A 21,187-nucleotide genomic window follows, 5' to 3' on the forward strand; every position below is an offset into this window, starting at 1 on the left:
ATTTTGGACTCTTCTGTTGACTATGATGGCTATTCCATTTCTTCTAAGGGATTCTTGCCCACAGTATTAGATACAATGATCATCTGAATTAAACTTGCCCATTCCTGTACATTTTAGTTCACTGATTCCTAAAATGTCGACGTTCACTCTTGCCATCTCCTGTTTGGCCACTTTCAATTTACCTTGATTCATGGATCTAACATTCCAGGTTCCTATGCAATATTGTTCTTCACAGCATCGGACTTTACTTCCATCACCAAACACATCCACAACTGGGTGTTATTTCCACTTTGGCTCAGCCTCTTCATTCCTTCTGGAGCTATTTCTCTGCTCTTCTACAGTAGCATTATCCATAATATATTTATTTACTCAATCAATCCCCCGTTATGTAGCTGTTGCCACTCAAACCCCTGTCTACTCATGGTGCCCTCCTCATCCTCCTCGGACCTCCACACCCTATTTAGGCTCTGGCTGCCCTGGCCAGGCCACGCTTCAGGGTGGACACTCCTTTCTCCTAGCCTATGTTCCCACACCCATGCCTGGCTGCTGTTTCTGTGGATACTTCCCCTCTCTACACAGTCTCCAACTCGGAGCCACTGAGCCCCCCTTCTCTGCCCACACCCTGAATGTAAGGCTGCCCATCTTCTGTGCTCCCCCAATGGCTTTAGGACTGGACTATCTAGGAAAACCCTAGCAAGGAAGGGGTTGTGGATGGGAGGGGCAGAAAAGGGAAAGGAAGGGCTGTGTGCAGCTTCTAATATCAACTGAAACTGACCAGTGACTGTAGCCTTTCTCCCCAATCAACTGACCAATCAACCATCTTTTATTCCACATTTATTGTATTAAGACAGTTGGGGGTTGAGGGTGGAAAACAAAGACACTTCAAGAAAACCTGTTTCCTGCCTTCCAGAAATATCAGGGGCGATGGGATGAACATTTTTAATCAAAGCTAATAGTATATGTGTCTGTTGTTATATAAAATATGTGCTCAAAAAACATAGATTTAAGCTATGAACATACTCTCTAAGAAATGGGCAAAATCACTGTGGATTAATTCTTACCTATGTAATATATCAAATAGCAGTTTTGAAAAGGTCCCACCCACCAGGGATTGTGATGGTCAAAAGTGTTTAGTGACTGGCTCTCCCTGATTCTGTTGTACACATTCCCCCTAAAGTGCAAGATGTATTAAAAGTATCAAATAATACTTTTGTAAAGAGTTGTCTATAGAGCTGCTCAATAGAATATTTGATTTAGAATATATAAAATAAAACCTGTGTTATACAAATAAATGTCAGAACTTCAGTCACCACAATAATTCTTGTTTTCATTAATTTGCTGATAAAACTGTTGAGACACTTTCTTTGTTGATCATTGCTCTGAATGAGTAGATGTTACTAACTGGGGGTGGGTGGAGATGGTCCTTTGAGAATCAGCTAAGCTGAGTGTACGTATCTGGCCCTCATTAGTCATCTCTTTCATATTACGCAATATATAAAAACACAGACACTGAGAAAGCGAAACAAATGTGTGGATACCCTAGTCATCCAGCAAGTGCAATAGATGAAGGCTGTCTTTATTTCTGAGTTTTACCACAAAGTAAATCAAGCCCCCTGAAATTCTGGGACACAGCTCCTTGAAGAACAAAGCCCAGGTCTTTAGAGAAAGTCAGGCTCCACTTATGGTTCCATCTCTGAGCACAACCTTTAGGACAACAGGTTTTTCCGGTCTTAAAACTCCTTGACTGCTTATTTTCAAGGGGATCTGCAATAGTTAAGAGAACCAGTGAATGAAGCACCACCAACAAGAGAAGCAAAGTAGACAAGATACATTTCAGACAATAATGCCTTACAACAATATACAAGCTACTTTAGCATCGTGTATTTTTGATTTTTTTTTAAACTACCAATTCAATGTGTTCAACAGCTATAGGGAGGGGCAGGCTGCCAATATTTCCTTGATTCAATTTTAATAGATTATGACTTTCAGAAACTTGGTCTATTTAACGTGTTATAAGATATATGGGCACAAAATCATTTCTAGTAGTCCCTTATTATTCACTTAAATTTTTTAAAATTCTAATTTATTGAGATATAAATGATTTATGGTATAAATATTTAACTTATATATATCATGAAATTACAGCCACAATAAGTTTAGTTAACATCCATCAACTCATAGAGATAGAAAAATAAAAAATTCTGTTTTTCTCTCATGAGCACTTTTAGGATCTATTCCCTTCTACTACATAAAAATGTCTATAATTTTATGTTAAAATTTATGTCTAAAATTTTATACTTTTAATTATATTAAAAAATGTCCACAAACTATAATCATCACGTTTTATGTGATATCCCTGTACTTATTTATCTATAATCAGAAGTTTGTACCTTTGATCACTTGCATCCAGTTTCCCTTCTTTATCTTTGATTCTCTGTACTTACTCTGTAAGTTATATCAAGACTGGATAGTGAAAGCATTCATTCATCATTCATTGCACAAAAATATCTACTGAGCACTATGCCTATGAAGCATTATGCCTATTTTTTTAAAAACATGCCCTGGTTCCAAGTGCAGGGCAAATGGTGAACTTCTGAAGACCTACAGTGGTTTGTCTGAGATTTTTAGCCCTGTTCTCACCCAGTCACTCCTTCTGGGTTGGGGGAACCAACAGAGTGACCTTCTAACCTCAGTTGACTGAAGGACAAGCAAGGAGCTATGGAGGGAGAAGCCCCAGCCCATGGGGTACTGGGTGGAGCTTGCAGCGGCATCTGCCCTTCCCAGGCGTGCCCGAGGCCCCCTTTCTCTCAGGGCTGAGTCCGCTGTGTGTGCACACTTACAGGACGCCCACACAGATGCCTGCAAGTAAAATGGAAACATCTCTATCCTCCTCTTCCCTGAGAAAACTACTCAAAGGGAGCAGCTGCTTATTAAATGTATGACTCCTAGAAAAAAGCCTTATTTTAGGGCCATGCTTGAGATGAATCAATGCCAACTGTTCTGTGTGCTCCTCAGAGAGTGATTCCAGGTCTTGCTATAATTGCAACAAATTGTTATTTTAAACTTTCAAACGGTAAGCATTTTCCCTGCAGATAGACACACAGACACACATAAAACAAGCAAGAACACAAATGACATTTGATAAATTTTTAAAATTCAAACTGTCCCATATTTGTGTTCAAGAGCTGTAATCAACTGCAAGCCACTCCTTAAACGTTTGCCCGATGACATCAAGGCACCACTGAGCATTTATGGAAGGAATAAAATAAGGGGACAGAGTTAATGACCTTCTTAGGTATAAAGGAAACAAAGGAACCAAACTAGCTGGTTCAGGGTCAAAGTATTGTCAGGTGGTAGGACCCGTGACGCCAGCCTGTGGTACCTGTAAACACAGCAGAGGGGAGAGTGGGCTCTGGCCTGGATGGGGAGGCTGCATGGAGGGGCTCGGGACTGAACTGGAACTCGAAGGGGGAGAATGGACTGTAGGGTGGACAGGGAGGACATACAGTCATTCTGAGAATGTAAAGGGAGCCCAGCTGGATGGCAGCAGGATTCCTGGCAGGTGAGGGGCTGTGGGAGCCCTTCCCATCCAGCAGAAATGCTTTTACTCAGGGATCACTGTGGCTGCACAGGAGGATCAGTGGGGGTGCTCTCAATGCCACACTCCGGGGAAATTATTTTGGAGAGTCTGAGATGACCTTAAAATCGGGATATTTCTCCCTAGTAATTTCTTTATACAAATAGTGGCTGAGAATCACTGTCAGGAGAGCTTCTGTAAGTTCCCATGGAGAAGGGCATCACTGAAAAGTCATGACATGGTCATCACTGCTCTCACAACTTTGTACGACGTTTTCCTTCCTTCTAGTGGATGTGACACCAAATTTTTAAAAGTTGCTCAAATTCACTGGACTTTGTGTAGTCGTGTCGTGCTAACTGCCTTGACTCTAGATGACCTCTACAGTTGGGTCTTTATGAAGCCACAGACTTAGCCCTCCAGGGATGAAAGACAGTTAAAGGTCACAGATGGATTCAAACAGATTCTCTGTCTAGTAAACTAAATTGTTATTTGAATAGATCACAGTCTTATAGACACAGAGAGATACATCTCACTTTAAAAAAATCTCAGTAAAACACTATGCAGAGTGAACTGCTGACCTGTGTTTCTTTACAAGGTTTGAAGGAGAAGTTCTGCAGGACTCTGACAACAGCAAGTTTCATGTTCATGACAGCAAACCTCATGCCAATGCAATTTCGGGGTCCAGTTCCAAAAGGCAGGTAGACGTAAGGATTTATGCTGTCCTTGTTCTTCTTACTGAACCTGGATCCACAACCATAGAGGAAAAAGTGAATCAAACAGAAAAGTCACTGGAATTCCAGGTCTGAGGTTTTAACTTAAACCCTCAACCAGTAGCATAAGGGAGACTCCTGTGGGCGGGTGACTGAATACTGCTGTGCTGATTTGCTGTGAGAAAGGTAAGCCCCAGGGCCTTCTCATCCCCCAGACCCCACAGGAGCTTTCAGTCCTGGTGAGCAGATGAGATGAAGGATGCTTAAAGAAAATGCATCTTTAAATATGAAATTTACATTCAGATTGGTGAGATGCTCAGGCTCTGAAAGGCAGTTAGGAAATGAGACTGGTTGAAGGAAGAGTGGGTTCCTGCCTCTGTAAACACTGACATTGGTCATGTGCTCAGAGATGAAGGGAGCAGGAGAAACGTCTCTGAATATTTTAATTGTTAGTTTTCAATTGTTTTCCCTTCCCCTCCTCTTGTGTATGTGTGTCTCTTCCTCTCACATACAGAGAATGTTGAGGTCAGTAGATTTATGTGGGCATATGACTCAACTCTACTCTGGTTCAATCACTGATTTCTGTGTCTATCATTTCCACAAATCTATAAAGTCCTTGATAGTTAGACCTCTGTTCAATTCAAATTTGACTCTTCGATATTTGAATATATTAAGAAAATATGTGGATTTGGGGTAATAATGGCATTGTGGTTCTGTGCATTTTAAAGAGTCCCTATTTTGGAGACTATTCTGGAATATTTACAGACAATGTGATTTCAGATGCATGGAGAATTAGTCGAAGGGCAGCACGTGAGTGGTGCAGACCTGGTTGATGGCTGTTGAGCAGGGAATGGACACAAACAGATACATTAAACATGATTCATAGACATTTGCCTATAGAATATACAGTGTATATGTCCAAAACTCTTAATAATGGCTTTAACGTTTGGATTTCCCACTCCCTGGCCCAGTCCCTGCCACCCACGGGTGAGCACTACCTCTCTGCTTGACTGCTGAATGAATCAAAGGGAACTACAGTGAGTGGTCTCTGGTTTCAGGTTCCTGAGGTTGCAGGAGGGGGAGCTGCTGAACTTGAGAGAAACACTGAGGTTTTCTGGTCCAGGACGGAGGACTTGGTGGACTCTGACTCTTCTTTCAACAATGTTACAGGTACAAGTTATGCTAGCACTAGGGACACCAGGGTGAACAAGACACATTCCTGCCATCAGGGAGCTTGCAGTCAGGGACTCATGGAGAAGAAATGGCAACCCACTCCAGTGTTCTTGCCTGGAGAATCCCAGGGACAGCAAAGCCCGGCAGGCTGCCGTCTATGGGGTCGCACAGAGTCGGACACAACTGAAGAGACTTAGCAGCAGCAGCAGCATAAAGGGCTAGATCTCAGCTAGGGTGCTAAAATCTTCAATCCAAATTTTGCTCACCATAAAATAAATGGGAGAGCATCAGCTCTTTCCAGAGTCCAATCTGTGCCCAAACCAGACCCTGACTCTGAATTCCCAGAAGACAATATTAACCCCTACAAGGAGAAAGTCTAGACATCTAGAGACCAGAGGACTTCTCTCCGAAAGGTCACCAAACACTGAGGCAGAAGGGAGCTGCTCAGGTCTGCAGCCACAGACTGAATGAGGGCACCTGTGTGTCCATCCTCACTGAGGCTGCTGGAACCTCCTGGGATGAGACTGCTAGCCTCAGCCTACAGTCCCAAAATAATAATGGAGGAAACAGTAGCCAGTGTTTAAAGCAATGGAAATATGGGAATGTTAGTGATGAATTCAAAGAACTAACGAGGACAGACAGACTTTAAGGAATAAAAACCAATACACCTAAAATAATATAGCTGTTAAGTAAATTATAGCAGATGCAAGATATATAAATATATTTAAAAAACACAGAATGCTGTTTATAGTTTACTGTTAAATAAAGAAAGCAATTGAAAATCAGACTATATATAATGCCATTCCAAGTTTTAACAATGGGTATATGCATAGAAAAATGTCCACAGGATTTACATTTCACTATTAATGAGACCTATCTTAAGTTATTGGGCTTCCACAGTGGCTCAATGCTAAAAAATCCACTTGCTAATGCACAAGATATGGGTTCAATCCCTGGGTCAGGAATACATCCTAGAGAAGAAAATGGCAACCCACTCCAGTATTCTTGCCTGGAAAATCCCACGGACAGAGGAGACTGGGGGGACACAGCCCATGAGGTTGCAAAGAGTTGGACACAACTTAGTGTCTAAACAATAGCAAAGCTTAAGGTATTGAGAATGTACAGAGCTAAATTTTTTTCTCTAGTTCACGGTTGGTAAAATTTTAAATTTTAATTATTATTTATTTTAATTTTAATTGTTATTTAATCAAATAATGTTCTTGGAATAAGAAAAGACATTTAACAATAAAAAGGTGTAAAATAAAGCAATTACGTAGTCACACATTTGTTATCCATAATGAGGGTTGTCAGCATACACTCTGAACAACAGGATCAGGAGGGGCCCCTTCCCTGGGCTCTTGTACCTTTCAGGACGGAACTCCTCAGGCTCTGGCCAGAGCTGTGGGTCTTTGTGAAGCACAGAGATTGGCACCGTCACTGTTGTCCCTTTGGGAATGGACACCCCATGGATTTCCACATCCTTCTTACAGAGCCTCTCAAGTCTAATAGCAATAGGAAACATTCTGAGAGTCTCATTCACCACCATGTCAAGATACTCCATCTGTGCCAGGACATCGTAGGTCGGAGGTGCCTGGGAAGAAAGAAATAGATTTTGATAAATTAAGATATCAGATCAACCTTCAACTCCATCTATGTAGGCCTACTGAAATGTTAGGAGCTCCAGGGAATAATTTAAATTGGAAAGGACGTTAGCATTTATAGACATTTTACATGTCATTTGACCTCTCAATGCCCATTGAGATGGGCAGTAGTCACGACAATGGAAGAACACTGGAACAATTCTCTAAATAGTTTGTGAAACACCACAGGTTGTCATGGAGTGTATCTTTTCTCTCATGAGAACAAATGTGACCAAGACCAGGACCCTTACTCTTAAGTGAAATAGGCCACAGTCAGTTTCTTTTTGAAAGTGAGGCCACACATCTGTACCAAGGAAAGAACGTATAAAGGAGCAAATCCCCTATTCAACATGAAGGTTCTTAATTGAAGACTCTTGACTGCTTATTCTCTTCATTATACACATGCAGTCTGGAAACAATATATGAAAACTCTATAAATAATTAGGGAGAAACAAGTTCCTTTCTAAACCAAATCTGCAAATGAAGAGTATGAATGAGAACACAATTTCAGATGCAGGGAGGTTACAAGAGGATCAGAACCCCACCGTCTGCTGCTAGAAGGGTCTCTTATTATCCCTGCAGGTGTGACCCTAAGGTCTGAAGGTCTAAACAAGCAACTCCAGCCCCAGGGTCCAGCTATCCGCATGCCACAAAGAACTCCAGTTTTGGCTGAGATCTGAGACCACTGTGGGTGATACATGGCTGTCACATGGGGTTATAGTTAAGGGGAAACATTATAGAGGGTAAGAGTGGCTCGGGAGCCAACACCCTGGATCACAGCTTGACTAGATCACCAGCACGTACACGAGTAGTGTCTGGAAGTATTTCATCTCCCTGTAGCTCAGGTTTCTCATATGTTACATGGAGACAGATGGAGCTGACCCTCCAGAGGGTAGTATGGCAGAGACACTCACTGCTCACCAAGCATCCATGTCGGCCCCATGAATCCCATCCCACTTTAGGTTATGGCCAAATCATCCTTGCCAACAGGCTGTGAACTGAGGTGATTATATCAGTTCAGAAACAAATCAGTTGAAAACCCAGTAAGCAACTCTCGAGTTCCTTATTCCACAGATGACAAGAAGGCCTCAGGTTTCAGTTAAGGCAATTATAAGGTGGTGAAGGCTCTGAGTCAGTTTTCCTGAGTGACTCTGTGAAGCAGAGCTGTCCACTCCATCCCCCACTAACAGTCCATGTTCAGCGTGCACACATGGCTGATGGAAAACTGTGCTATGAAAGCCCTGAGATCCCAGGCTTGTCTGTTACTCAGGCATAGGCTAGTCTCTCCTGACTCATAAAGAATTTCTTGAAAATTAAACACATTTTTTAATAGAAAGTATTCTCCCAAATCATCCCACCCTCTCCCTCTCCCCCAGAGGGATGGTACGGGGAGTGAGGTGGGAGGGGGGTTCAGGATGGGGAACACGTGTGCACCTGTGGTGGATTCATGTTGATGTATGGCAAAACCAATACAATATTGTAAACTAATTAGCCTCCAATTAAAATAAATACATTTAAATTAAAAAAAGAAAGTATTTAGAACAGACATATAAAGTAAGCACATATAAGCCAATAGTACTAGTATTATTAGTATTTTTATAAAAAGGAGAGAATGCAATGTCTCAGCTAGCCTTGGTCTGTTAGCAGCCTTTCGATCTTCTTGTAATCAAAAGAATCCCAATATGGGGTTTACCAGAGAAGAAAATCATTTCTAATTTATGCAGGCCCTACAAAGTATCTGAAGGACCTAGGATTCTGAAAGGTCATAAGACGTGTCCAAAACCAGTCAGGTCTCATGCTTGTGTCCTCTGTTTCCTACCGTATATCCTTTCTTGTACACCAGGCTTCACCTAGTCTAAAGTTTACACAGGGCAGTAGAGTGAATTAATGGTCCCAATTCTCCACCATTTCCTCTGTCCATTCCCTTCGCCATTAACTCTGCGATGCCCTCCCATTCTGACTCAGGTTGGTCAGGTGGCTCACTTTGAGCCAGTGGAATATTGGCTATGTGTGATGCTAGCAGAGTTTTGAAAGTCACCCATGGGATTAGGCCTCTTGCTCATGACATCTACTGCTGCCCTGAGAAGCAAACATGTGGAGATTGAGACACGTGAGGAGCATGTGTGGAGCTGAGTCAGTCTAACTGTTAGGGAAAGCACACTGACTGAAACTGTCCAGCCTGGCCAGGTGCCATAGTAACCGTCTGCATGAGTTGTTTTATGACAGAAGGTCCTGGTTAGGAACACAGAACTAATAAGCCACCACCAACCGGAAGAGTTCAGGAAAGGTCAAAAGGAGACACCACATGTCCAACCACCTCCAGAATCCTTGCTGGCATTCTTCTTGGCTGAATAAGGCATGTACCACCAGGAAGGACTCTGAGTCAGAATGATTGGCTAAAAACAACCCGGGGAACTAATCCCATCACCATAAAACCTGCAAGACTGGCAGAGCAGTTCTCCTGGTTTCCCTCACCCTACTGCTCTCCACCCGGGTGCCCTTTCCCAATAAAATCTCTTGCTGTGTCAGCACATGTGTCTCCTTGGACAATTCATTTCTGAGTGTTGGACAAGAGCCCAGTTTCGGGTCCTGGAAGGGGTCCCCCTTCCTGCAACACAACCACTTAGCCAAGGCCAGCCTAGATCCACCACAGACCACAGCCCAGACCACAGCAAGTCCAGTCAGTATCAACAGACAACTATGCAGACCCCATGAACTTGGGCAAACTCTGGGAGATAGTGAGGGACAGGGAAGCCTGGCGTGCTGCAGTCCATGGGGTCACAGAGTCTGACACAATGTAGTGCCTGAACAACAAATGCAGACACCAGAGAAATAAATGGTGGCTCAGAGGTTAAATCGTCTGCCTGGAAATCAGGAGACCCGGGTTCGATCCCTGGGTCGGGAAGATCCCCTGGAGAAGGAAATGGCAACCCACTCCAGTAGTCTTGCCTGGAGAATCCCATGGAGGGAGGAGCCTGGTGGGCTACAGTCCATGGGGTCACAAAGAGTCAGCACGACTGAGTGACTTCACTTTCACTTTCAGATGCCACTGAAGTTCTGTGAATGTTACTTGGCATTATTCTGATAACTGATACTGCAGGACCAGCACTTTTTTCAAAGTACTTATATTGCTGTGAGTAGCACGAAGTACTTATGTTTTCTCCCTTTGCTTCGTATCCTTTAGATCTTTCCTAAATGTGCTGTGCTCAATCACTTAGTCTTCTCTGACTCTTTGCAATCCCATGAACTGTAGCCCACCAGGCTCCTCTGTCCATGGGATTTCCAAGGCAAGAATATTGGAGTGGGTTGCAATTTCTGACTCCAGGGGATCTTCTCAACCCACGTATCAAACCCGCACCTCCTGCATTGGAAGAAGGATTGGGTTTTTTTTCCCACTACACCACCTGGGAAAGGAGGTAAATGATTTGATGCTTATGTTTTGGGCAGAAATCTCCTAAGAAGTGGTGAGAAGACAATCATGCTAAGGCTTCACCTTCCCCCTCTATCTCTGGGTATCATCACTCACCTTATTGGGGAAAGTTGCATCAATCTCCTCCTGCAGCTTCTGCTGGACATCAGGGTGAGTGGCCAAAATATACAGAAGGAAGGAAAGAGTACTGCTAGTGGTCTCATAGCCAGCAAAAATAAAGATAATACTCTGGGCTATGAGTTCTTGGTCAGAGAGAGCTAAAAAAAAACAACAACAACAAAAAAAAAACACCAAGTAAAGACATTTTAGGTAAAGCATGGCATTGTAAAAACCATAGCTTAAATGATGAGACATTCCAGTGAAACTCCCAAACCCCTAGGGGAAATCATGTAAAAGTAATTCAGAATCAAACTGACAGTGATTTCCACCCTGTGTCTGCCTCACAGAGCCAAGAAAAAGCCAAGAACTGTCTTGATCCAGTTTTTCCCAAGTCTATTCTATTCTTGGCTCTCTGTTCCTGGCAATGCCACCCCCTACCAACACAGCTGGGTAATTTCAAGAGACAGCACTTCTGTCTAACATCTACAGTGTTATCATTGTGTCCTTTAGAGAACTGTAAAAGAACTTTAGCTCCAAGTAAAATGGAGCAGCATTTCCTTCTAGAATATTTTAAATTATTTTAGTTAAGGCACAGCTTGATTTTTTTTTTTTTTTGAAGGATACAGTAATAAAGCTACATGGTCAGTTTAGTTCAATCACTCAATCATGTCCGACTCTTTGCAACTCCATGGACTGCAGCACGCCAGGCCTCCCTGTCCATCACTAACTCCTGGAGCTTGCTCAAACTCATGCCCATTGAGTTGGTGATCCATCCAACCACTCATCCTCTGTTGTCCCCTTTTCCTGCCTTCAATCTTTCCCAGCATCAGGGTCTTTTCTAAAGAGTCAGTTCTTTGCATCAGGTGGCCAATACATTGGAGCTTCAGCTTCAGCATCAGTCCTTCCAATGAATATTCAGGACTGATTTCCTTTAGGATGGACTGGTTTGATCTCCTTATAGTCCAAGGGACTCTCAAGAGTCTTCTCCAACACCACAGTTCAAAAGCATCAATTCTCTGGTGCTCAGCTTTCTTTACGGTCCAACTCTCACATCCATACATGACTACTGGAAAAACCATAGCTTTGACTAGATGGACCTTTGTTGGCAAAGTAATGTCTCTGCTTTTTAATATGCTCTAGGTTGGTCATAGCTTTTCTTCCAAGGTGCAAGCGTCTCATAATTTCTTGGCTGCAGTCACCATCTGTAGTGATTCTGGAGCCAAAGAAAATAAAGTCTCTCACTGTTCCCATTGTTTCCCCATCTATTTGCCATGAAGTGATGGGACTGAATGTTGTGATCTTCATTTTTTGAATGTTGAGTTTTAAGCCAGCTTTCTCACTCCTCTTTTACTTTTTTCAAGAGGTTCTTTAGTTTCTCTTCACTTTCTGCCATAAGGGTGGTATCATCTGCATATCTGAGGTTACTGAGATTCCTACCAGCAATCCTGATTTCAGCTTATGCTTTATCCAGCCCGTCATTTCACATGATGTACTCTGCATAAAAGTTAAATAAGCAGGATGACAATATACAGCTGTGACATATTCCTTTCCCAATTTGGAACCAGTCCATTGTTCCATGTCTGGTTCTAACTGTTGCTTCTTGACCTGCATACAGATTTCTCAGGAGACAGGTCAGGTGGTCTGGTATTCCCATCTTTTTAAGAATTTTCCACAGTTTGTTGTGATCCACACAGTCAAAGGCTTTGGTGCAGTCAATAAAGCAGATGTTTTTCTGGAACTCTCTAGCTTTTTCTATGATCCAACGGATGATGGCAATTTTATTTTTGGTTCCTCTGCCCTTTCTAAATCCAGCTTGAACATCTGGAAGTTCACAGTTCACATACTGTTGAAGCCTCAACTTGGAGAATTTTGAGCATTACTTTACTAGTGTGTGAGATGAGTGCAATTGTGCAGTAGTTTGAGCATTCTTTGGCATTTCCTTTCTTTGGGATTGGAATGAAAACTGACCTTTTCCAGTCCTGTGGCCACTGCTGAGTTTTCCAAATTTGCTGGCATATTGACTGCAGCATTTTCATAGTGTAATCTTTGAGGATTTGAAATAGCTCAACTGGAATTCCATCACTTCCACTAGCTTTGTTCATAGTGATGCTTCCTAAGGCCCACTTGATATCACACTCCAGGATGTCTGGTTCCTGGTGAGTGATCTCACCATCATGGTTATCTGGGTCTAGAAAATCTTTTTTGTATAGTTCTTTGGTGTATTCTTGCCACCTCTTCTTAATATCTTTTTTTTTTTCTGTTAGGTCCATGCCATTTCTGCCCTTTATTGTGCCCATCTTTGCATGAAATATTCCCTGATATCCCTAATTTTCTTGAAGAGATCTCTAACCTTTCCCATTCTATTGCTTTCCTCTATTTCAGTGTCATATCTTTTTGCTTTTTCATACTGTTAATGGAGTTCTCAAGGCAAGAATACTCAAGTGGTTTGCCATTCCCTTTTCCAGTCAGACTATATGGTCAGTTCAGTTCAGTTCAGTCGCTCAGCTGTGTCTGACTCTGCGATCCCATGAATTGCAGCATGCCAGGCCTCCTTGTCCATCACCAACTCTCGGAGTTCAAACTCATGTCCATCGAGTCAGTGATGCCATCCAGCCATCTCATCCTCTGTCGTCCCCTTTCCCTCCTGCCCCCAATCCCTCCCAGCATCAGAGTCTCTTCCAATGAGTCAACTCTTCCTTCGCATGAGGTGGCCAAAGTACTGGAGTTTCAGCTTCAGCATCAGTCCTTCCAAAGAACACCCAGGACCGATTTCCTTTAGGATGGATTGGTTGGATCTCCTTGCAGTCTGAGGGATTCTCAAGAGTCTTCTCCAACACCACAGTTCAAAAGCATCAATTCTTCAGCGCTAAGCTTTCTTCACAGTCCAACTCTTACATCCATACATGACCACTGGAAAAACCATAGCCTTGACTAGATGGACCTTTGTTGGCAAAGTAATGTCTCTGCTTTTGAATATGCTATCTAGGTTGGTCATAACTTTCCTTCCAAGGAGTGTCTTTTAATTTCATGGCTGCAGTCACCATCTGCAGTGATTTTGGAGCCCCGAAAAATAAAGTCTGACACTGTTTCCACTGTTTCCCCATCATTTCCCATGAAGTGATGGGACCGGATGCCATGATCTTCGTTTTCTGAATGTTGAGCTTTAAGCCAACTTTTTCACTCTCCTCTTTCACTTTCATCAAGAGGCTTTTTAGTTCCTCTTCATTTTCTGTCATAAAGATGGTGTCATCTGCATATCTGAGGTTATTGATATTTCTCCCGGCAACCTTGATTCCAGCTTGTGCTTCTTCCAGCTCAGCGTTTCTCATGATGTACTCTGCATAGAAGTTAAATAAGCAGGGTGACAATATACAGCCTTGATGTACTTCTTTTCCTATTTGGAACCAGTCTGTTGTTCCATGTCCAATTCTAACTGTTGCTTCCTGACCTGCAACAGTTTCTCAAGAGGCAGGTCAGGTGGTCTGGTATTCCCATCTCTTTCAGAATTTTCCACAGTTTATTGTGATCCACACAGTCAAAGGCTTTGGCATAGTCAATAAAGCAGAAATGGATGTTTTTCTGGAACTCTCTTGCTTTTTCCATGATCCAGCAGATGTTGGCAATTTGATCTCTGGTTCATCTGCCTTTTCTAAAACCAGCTTGAACATCAAGAAGTTCATAGTTCATGTATTGCTGAAGCCTGGCCTGGAGAATTTTGAGCATTACTTTACTAGTGTGCGAGATGAGTGCAATTGTGCAGTAGTTTGAGCATTCTTTGGCATTGCCTTTCTTTGGGATACCATATGGTAGGGGAAATTAAATTATATTTTATCAAAACTTGTTTACAGGAACAGAAGAGTACAATATGGGCTACAGACAAACTCTTGCAACTCAAAGTGTGGTCCATGGACCAGCAGCATGAGCAGGATTTGGAAGCCTAATGCAAATTCAGATTCTCAAATCCCATCCTAGAACTATGGATACAACATCTGAACTTTCATGAGATGTGGAGATGTATGTGCACAATGTAGCCTGAGAAGCATGGATTATGCCCTTGAGAGGCACCAGGTAATACAAGACCTGGGGCACAAGCCTTCAAGGGGATGATCGAGATATGTATAGAAGCTACAGAAATCAACAAAAATCTTGAAGAGTTGTGATGATCCTAGGCTAATCATTCGCATTAAAATAGCAAAAGAAAGAATGCATCCATGGAAGGATATAGCCCGATGTGAAAATTAGAAAAATAAGATCCAGAGAGTAGAGTCTGAAGGTCATCCTCTAGGTACACATCCCCTCTCTCTGCTCTTCTTTATACTTATCAAACAGCCCTGTGATTATACACTAGTCTCCAATTTTATTTTCTCCAAAGAGACAACGCATGCTTAGGCTCTCGGCTATTTGATGGGTGTAGTAGGACATTTGTTACTTAGAGCACTCAACTCTATGTGGTACCTGCTCCAACCAAGAAATCAATAATAAAAGTAATATAAAATGAGTGTAATAAAGGTCTACAAGATTGTAGATGATGATATCTCCAATGATGATGTCTGTGATGCCATCAAAGTCTTTCCCCAGTTAACATAAACTCCATAATACTCAAAGTCTAGAGCTGTGCTAATATGTGACTATTCAAATTTTAATTGATTAAAATTAAATACAATTTAGCATTCAGGTTCCAGGGACACTGGCCTCATGTCATGTCCTCAGGAGATATTTATGTCTAGTGATTACTATATTGAACTGAACAGATACAGATTATTTCCTTCATCACAGAAAGTTGTATTGAATCATGTACTTAAAGAAATGATAGATGATATTAGATAGATAGATAGAATGATAAAAGTAAGTATCCACACAGTTATAGATATATTTAGAGTGTGCTGAACTGATGCTGGGAGAGACTGGGGGTAGGAGGAGAAGGGGACGACAGCGGATGAGATGGCTGGATGGCATCACTGACTCGATGGATGTGAGTCTGAGTGAACTCCAGGAGTTGGTGATGGACAGGGAGGCCTCGTGTGCTGTGATTCATGGTGTCACAAAGAGTTGGACAAGACTGAGCGACTGAACCGAAATGAACTGAACTGAAGTACGTTTATACCTGCTTTCAAGAACCAATTTTATAAAATTCCAGACTTTTGTGAGATGGTTATCAATTCATTGGTGGCTTCAAATTAACCATTTAGAAGTATTCATGTAATGGAATTAAAACACACCAGGGTCTTTTTGTGTGTGAGAGAGAGCTGGTTTGCATCAGTGTTTTGGAGTAGATACAGACATCTTTTTTTTTTTTTTAATTTTTACATTCCTGTGTAAAAATAGTTGATGTTCTGAAAATTGTCCACTGAGAGGATCTGGAAGCAAAACAAACAAACAAACAAACAAACAAACAAACAAACAAACCCTGGTAGCAATGAGCATTCCTAGAACCCAGATTTTGGATTCTAAACACCATTTCTCACTAAACGGAACCTGAATTTCTTAGAGAAATGGCTTATTCTAGGGGAAATAGAAGAGAAAGCTGGAATGCCTTGCATTAGGAAGTGAGGAAGTTCTTGGAAAATGATAAGTGAAAAGGATACAGGATACTCTGTATACAACAGTGGTGGACACATATCATTATACATTTATCAAAAGCCATTGAATGCACAAGGCCAAGATGGACCCAGGTGTGAACTATTGTCTTTGGGTGATAATAATGTATCAGTGTAGGTTCATTGATTATAACAAGTGTATCACTCCAGTATGGACTTCTGATTTGAGGAAGGCTATATGTAGGTGGGGGTGGGGGCAGAATGTATATTGGGAAACTCTTTATTCTTCACTCAGTTTTGCTTTTTAATTTCTGCTAAAAAATAGCCTATTGAAAAAATTTTTCAGGAGAAAAAAGTAATATATATATAGGAGCCCACTTGAAAGGGCTCCAGTGGACAAACCTGAGAGAATTTGAAAACCAAAATGAAGAGTGATATGAGAGAGTAAGTTAGCTGTACATGAGATATACTGATATAAATAGATGACTGGGGGAGAATGGAGAGCTCTCCCTGTGAAAGAACATCAGCTCATAAATACAGAAGAATGATGGGTTTAGAAAGACATCATGTTGTAATTATAATAACAATGGTTTCAGTCAAAAACCATCCATGAATGATAAAACCAATGGGTGAAAATTTGAAGAGGAACAGAATGTTTACAGTCTCAAAGGCTTCTCCCAGAAGTTATGTGTTAATAACAAAGGGGTGAAAAATTACACTTTACAGTAGAATAAGCTGGTGAACACAAGTTTAAAAGTGTTCCAAATTAAGGTCACCAACAATGGGGCAATGTGCCCCCTCATGAATGAAGGGATGAAGCCTTGATGCAAATATTCAGACAGAGGTTCTGACTTGGTGGTTCTGGAGGAGCCTGAGAACTGATATCAGAACCAAGCTCCCCAAAGGTTCAGCTGTAGCGATCCATTTCATAACTGACTTCTGGGCATGACTTCCTTGTTATACTTGCCCTTCGAGCTCTGAACAAAGTTGTGCCTGCAAACTTCTAGGAAGTACCACGGTCTACTCTTTCTTTCTGCACAAGTGTCTGTCTTCAATTTGGCCTAAATTCCCATCTGCCTGGAAAGTTTTCTGTGCATTTTCAGAACTGCCCCCTACCTCTGCGTCTCCCTACTGTGGCCCCTCTGAAGCTCTCCTTGGTTACCTTTATGATTGTCTGTTTCTTTGGAATTCTGGGAGTTAATCATCAGCTGAAGAAAGTCCACACGTGGCTGTAAGCAGAAAGAAATTTTCTATGATAGAAAGTTACTTGTGAAGTCATAGACAAATCAGGAGTGCGGTATTTAACCTCTTTCCTGAGAATATGGCCCCTTAAAAATTAGAAGTCTGACTACTCTTGCCGGAGATAGTGAACTAACATTCACCTACAGACCTTGGAGAACATGATGTTTCCCAGAGAGAAACCCAGCCATCAATCCAACTGCTTTCTGGTCCTCACTCTCTTTGATCTTTGGTTTCTCTGTCTTTTGAAACAGCTTTATTTTGCCAAAGAGTTGCCTGTTGTCTCTCCTGTCACACTTGTTTGCTCAGGAAAAGTCCATGATTTTATTCCTTTTTCTCCTTCCAATTTTAAATCTTAATGAATGATCACACAAATTAATCCCCTCACATTTGCAAAGTTCATTGGTAGTGTTTTTGGAAGCATCTTCAATGCCTTGACCCTCTCAAAACCTTATACAATCTTCAGTGACATTCTGGGTACAAAACTCTTGTCCCCCTGACCTGCAGACATCCTTGTGCTGGCCTCCAGGCTTAATGGAGGCAAACCTGGGTTAATGAGCTTGCAGCCTCATGGCCCAGAGAAGACCCCTGGCCATGCCAGACTAGGAGAGGGCTCCAATTTAACACAGAATTCACTCCACCAGCTGCCTGATGGGGCTTTCTATTCATTGCACAATCTATAAAATAGGAGTCTTAGAATCAAAGTGATTCTTTACCAGTATAACATATGGGAAAATTATGATATTGGTAAAATCATTCTCAAATAGTAATTGTTATCCTTTAACAGTTTATTGAATGGAAGTGGTAAAACTTTTATCTCAACAATATTTATGCTATGACATACTAATATGCATGCCTACTATTAAATTTAAACATCACTCTCTGGCTCATTTTCTTATTTCTTCCCCAACCTCCACCTTCCCCATCCCTCCAAAATGATATATTAGTAACTTCCCAGTTCTAAAATCTATATTTCTCTACCTAATTTTTTTAAAAATGCAGAGAAGTACACAAATCATATGTGTACAGGTTAACAAATTTTCAAAATGTGAACACCCTCATGTAACCACCACTAGACCTTACCTTTTGATTATCTTTGAGGCGACTTTCTTTTATCCTTTTTACAGATTTTGTAAAAAAATTCACAGCACTTTTTGGAAATATGGTGATATTTAATACATCAAGGATTGGGACAAGGAATGGAAAGAGTACTGTAGAGAGAAGATAAAAGAAAAGCACAGTGAAAATTCAAAAATTACACAGCAAGTATAATTTGCTCTATCAATCAGGAAAGATACCAGGGTCAGATACCAGAATCACTCCCTCTATGACCTTTGCTCAGACTTCCTAGCCAACGACTGAGCAAGGCCAAGTCCACTTACAAGGGGCCATCACTATGGCAGTGAGATCAGTGGTCCCTTCTGACTTTTGGAATGATCAAGGAAACAGAATTACATTCCTGAACTTCATAGTCTTTTATCATTGGATTAGAGTCTCTTTGGATAAACCACACTAAAGTCTGCTACTCTAATTAACTGTTTTCTGCAAAAAACAATTCAAGATATAAATAAAACAGTGTATGTCTTTCAACCACAATGGAATTATATTAAAAATCAATAACAAAAATTGGGAAACTCACAAATACACGGAAATTAAACAATACATGGAAATTAAACAATACACTCCTAAATAACCGATGAGTTGTATACTATATCAAAACTACAACCAGAAATTACTTTGAGATAAATAAAAATGAAGCCATTACTTACCAAAATGAATGGGATGTAGGAAAAACAGTGCTCATGGAAAAGTTTAAGGCTATAAATGTCTACTTTTAAAAAGAACAAAAATCTCAAGTCATGAACCTAACTTTCCACCCTAACTCACTGAAAGAAGAGCAAACTAAACCTAAAGCTACAACAAAGAAGAAAATAATAAAGACAAGGACAGAAACTAATGAAATAGGGAATCAAAACAACACAGAAATTCAATGAAACCAAAAGCTGATTCTTTGAAAAGAACTTTTTTTTAAAAATTTTATTTTATTTTAAAACTTTACATAATTGTATTAGTTTCGCCAAACATCAAAATGAATCCATCACAGGTATACATGTGCTCCCCCTCCTGAACTCTCCTCCCTCCTCCCTCCCCATACCATCCCTCCAGGTCGTCCCAGTGCACCAGCCCCAAGCATCCAGTATCGTGCATTGAACCTGGACTGGCATCTCATTTCATACATGATATTTTACATGTTTCAATGCCATTCTCCCAAATCTTTCCACCCTCTCCCTCTCCCACAGAGTCCATAAGACTGTTCCATACATCAGCGTCACTTTTGCTGTCTTGTACACAGGGTTATTGTTATCATCTTTTAAGCTGGATTGACCAAAAAGAGAGAGAAAAGCTCAAATATCTAGCATCACAGCAACAGAGGAGAGATTACTATTGACATTAAAATGAGAAAGAGCATAATGGAATACAAGGAACAATGTTCACCAATAAATTAGATAAGTTAGAGGAAGTACACAAATTCCTTAAAAGACATGAAGTACAGAAACTAACTCAAAAAGAAACAGACAATCTGCATTTCTCTATTAAAAATGGTTGAACAGGAAGGTTGATTCCTCTGATTCCATACTTCTTTCTCAACATTGCTTTGGCTATTCGGGGTCTTTTGTGTTTCCATACAAATTGTGAAATTATTTGTTCTAGTTCTGTGAAAAATACTGTTGGTACTTTGATAGGGATTGTGTTGAATCTACAGATTGCTTTGGGTAGTATACTCATTTTTATTATATTGATTCTTCCAATCCAAGAACGTGGTATATTTCTCCCTCTATTTGTGTCATCTCTGATTTCTTTCATCAGTGTTTTATAGTTTTCTGTATATCTCTTGTTTCTTTTGATAAATTTATTCCTAAGTATTTTATTATTTCATTGCAATGGTGAATGGGATTGTTTCCTTAATTTCTCTTTCTGATCTTTCATTGTTAGTGTATAGGAATGCAAGGGATTTCTTTTTTTTTCCCCAACATGAACATACATGCATTTATTTGTTGATTATAAAAACAAAAACCTGGAATTAAAATCTACACTTACAAATGTTATAACAGAGAATAACTAGCTGTATACAGGAATACTATAAAGCATGACTAATAATATTACTTCAGTAATAATGGTGTGGTCTTCTTGTAGTTTATGGAATAATGGTACAGCCTAAGGTCCGGTCCTTTTGAAGTTTATTTTTCTTTTTTCTATAATTGTGCTTCTATTTCTTAATCTACTACTGATCCTGAGAGCTTTACCTGAAAGCCATTAAAAATGATATAATTTAGTCTTCCACATTACTTTGAAACCTAAATTGGAAACAAATATTTCCTAAAAAGCAATTACATATTTCAGTGCTTATTATACTTGCTCTACATATATTATAAAAGTTGAGTGCTTTATGTTAGAGAAGTTAATCTGAAATCATTCTTAGTTAAATTCATCATTCTCTGTACTTGTTAGAACAAGTAAAATGAAATGGTAGGAACATTAAAGGTGGAGCATTGTTATATGTTTGGCAAACTATGAAAATTAACATTTGAAAAGTACTTCACTGTGTTGAGTTTTATTATTGTTTAGCTATAATAAAGGTGGAAATGTGAAAATATTCCAGGTGGTTATATCTTTTTTTTTCTTTTCTAAAAAAATTAATTAATTATTTTAATTAGAGATTAATTACTTTACAATATTATAGGGGTTTTTGCCATACATTGACATGAATCAGCCATGGGTGT

The 21,187-nt window shown here is 40.6% G+C and overlaps 1 protein-coding gene across 1 annotated transcript in view; it reads right to left on the reverse strand.

Moving 5' to 3' along the window:
• Window positions 1–817: 817 nt before the first annotated feature.
• LOC104992729 (cytochrome P450 3A24-like) overlaps window positions 818–21,187 on the reverse strand; it is a 52,201-nt gene continuing 31,831 nt past the window's right edge. The window contains exons 8-13 of the mRNA XM_010845698.1: window positions 18,489–18,616; window positions 17,329–17,395; window positions 10,627–10,787; window positions 6,825–7,051; window positions 4,156–4,318; window positions 818–1,764 (exon numbers count right to left, since the gene is read on the reverse strand). Of these exons, the coding sequence (XP_010844000.1) occupies window positions 1,669–1,764; window positions 4,156–4,318; window positions 6,825–7,051; window positions 10,627–10,787; window positions 17,329–17,395; window positions 18,489–18,616 (842 nt within the window). The 3' untranslated portion in view covers window positions 818–1,668. The remainder of the gene's footprint in view (window positions 1,765–4,155; window positions 4,319–6,824; window positions 7,052–10,626; window positions 10,788–17,328; window positions 17,396–18,488; window positions 18,617–21,187) is intronic.

This window comes from Bison bison, unplaced genomic scaffold, assembly GCF_000754665.1.
Source record: "Bison bison bison isolate TAMUID 2011002044 unplaced genomic scaffold, Bison_UMD1.0 scf7180017864223, whole genome shotgun sequence".
NCBI classification, from domain to species: domain Eukaryota; kingdom Metazoa; phylum Chordata; class Mammalia; order Artiodactyla; family Bovidae; genus Bison; species Bison bison.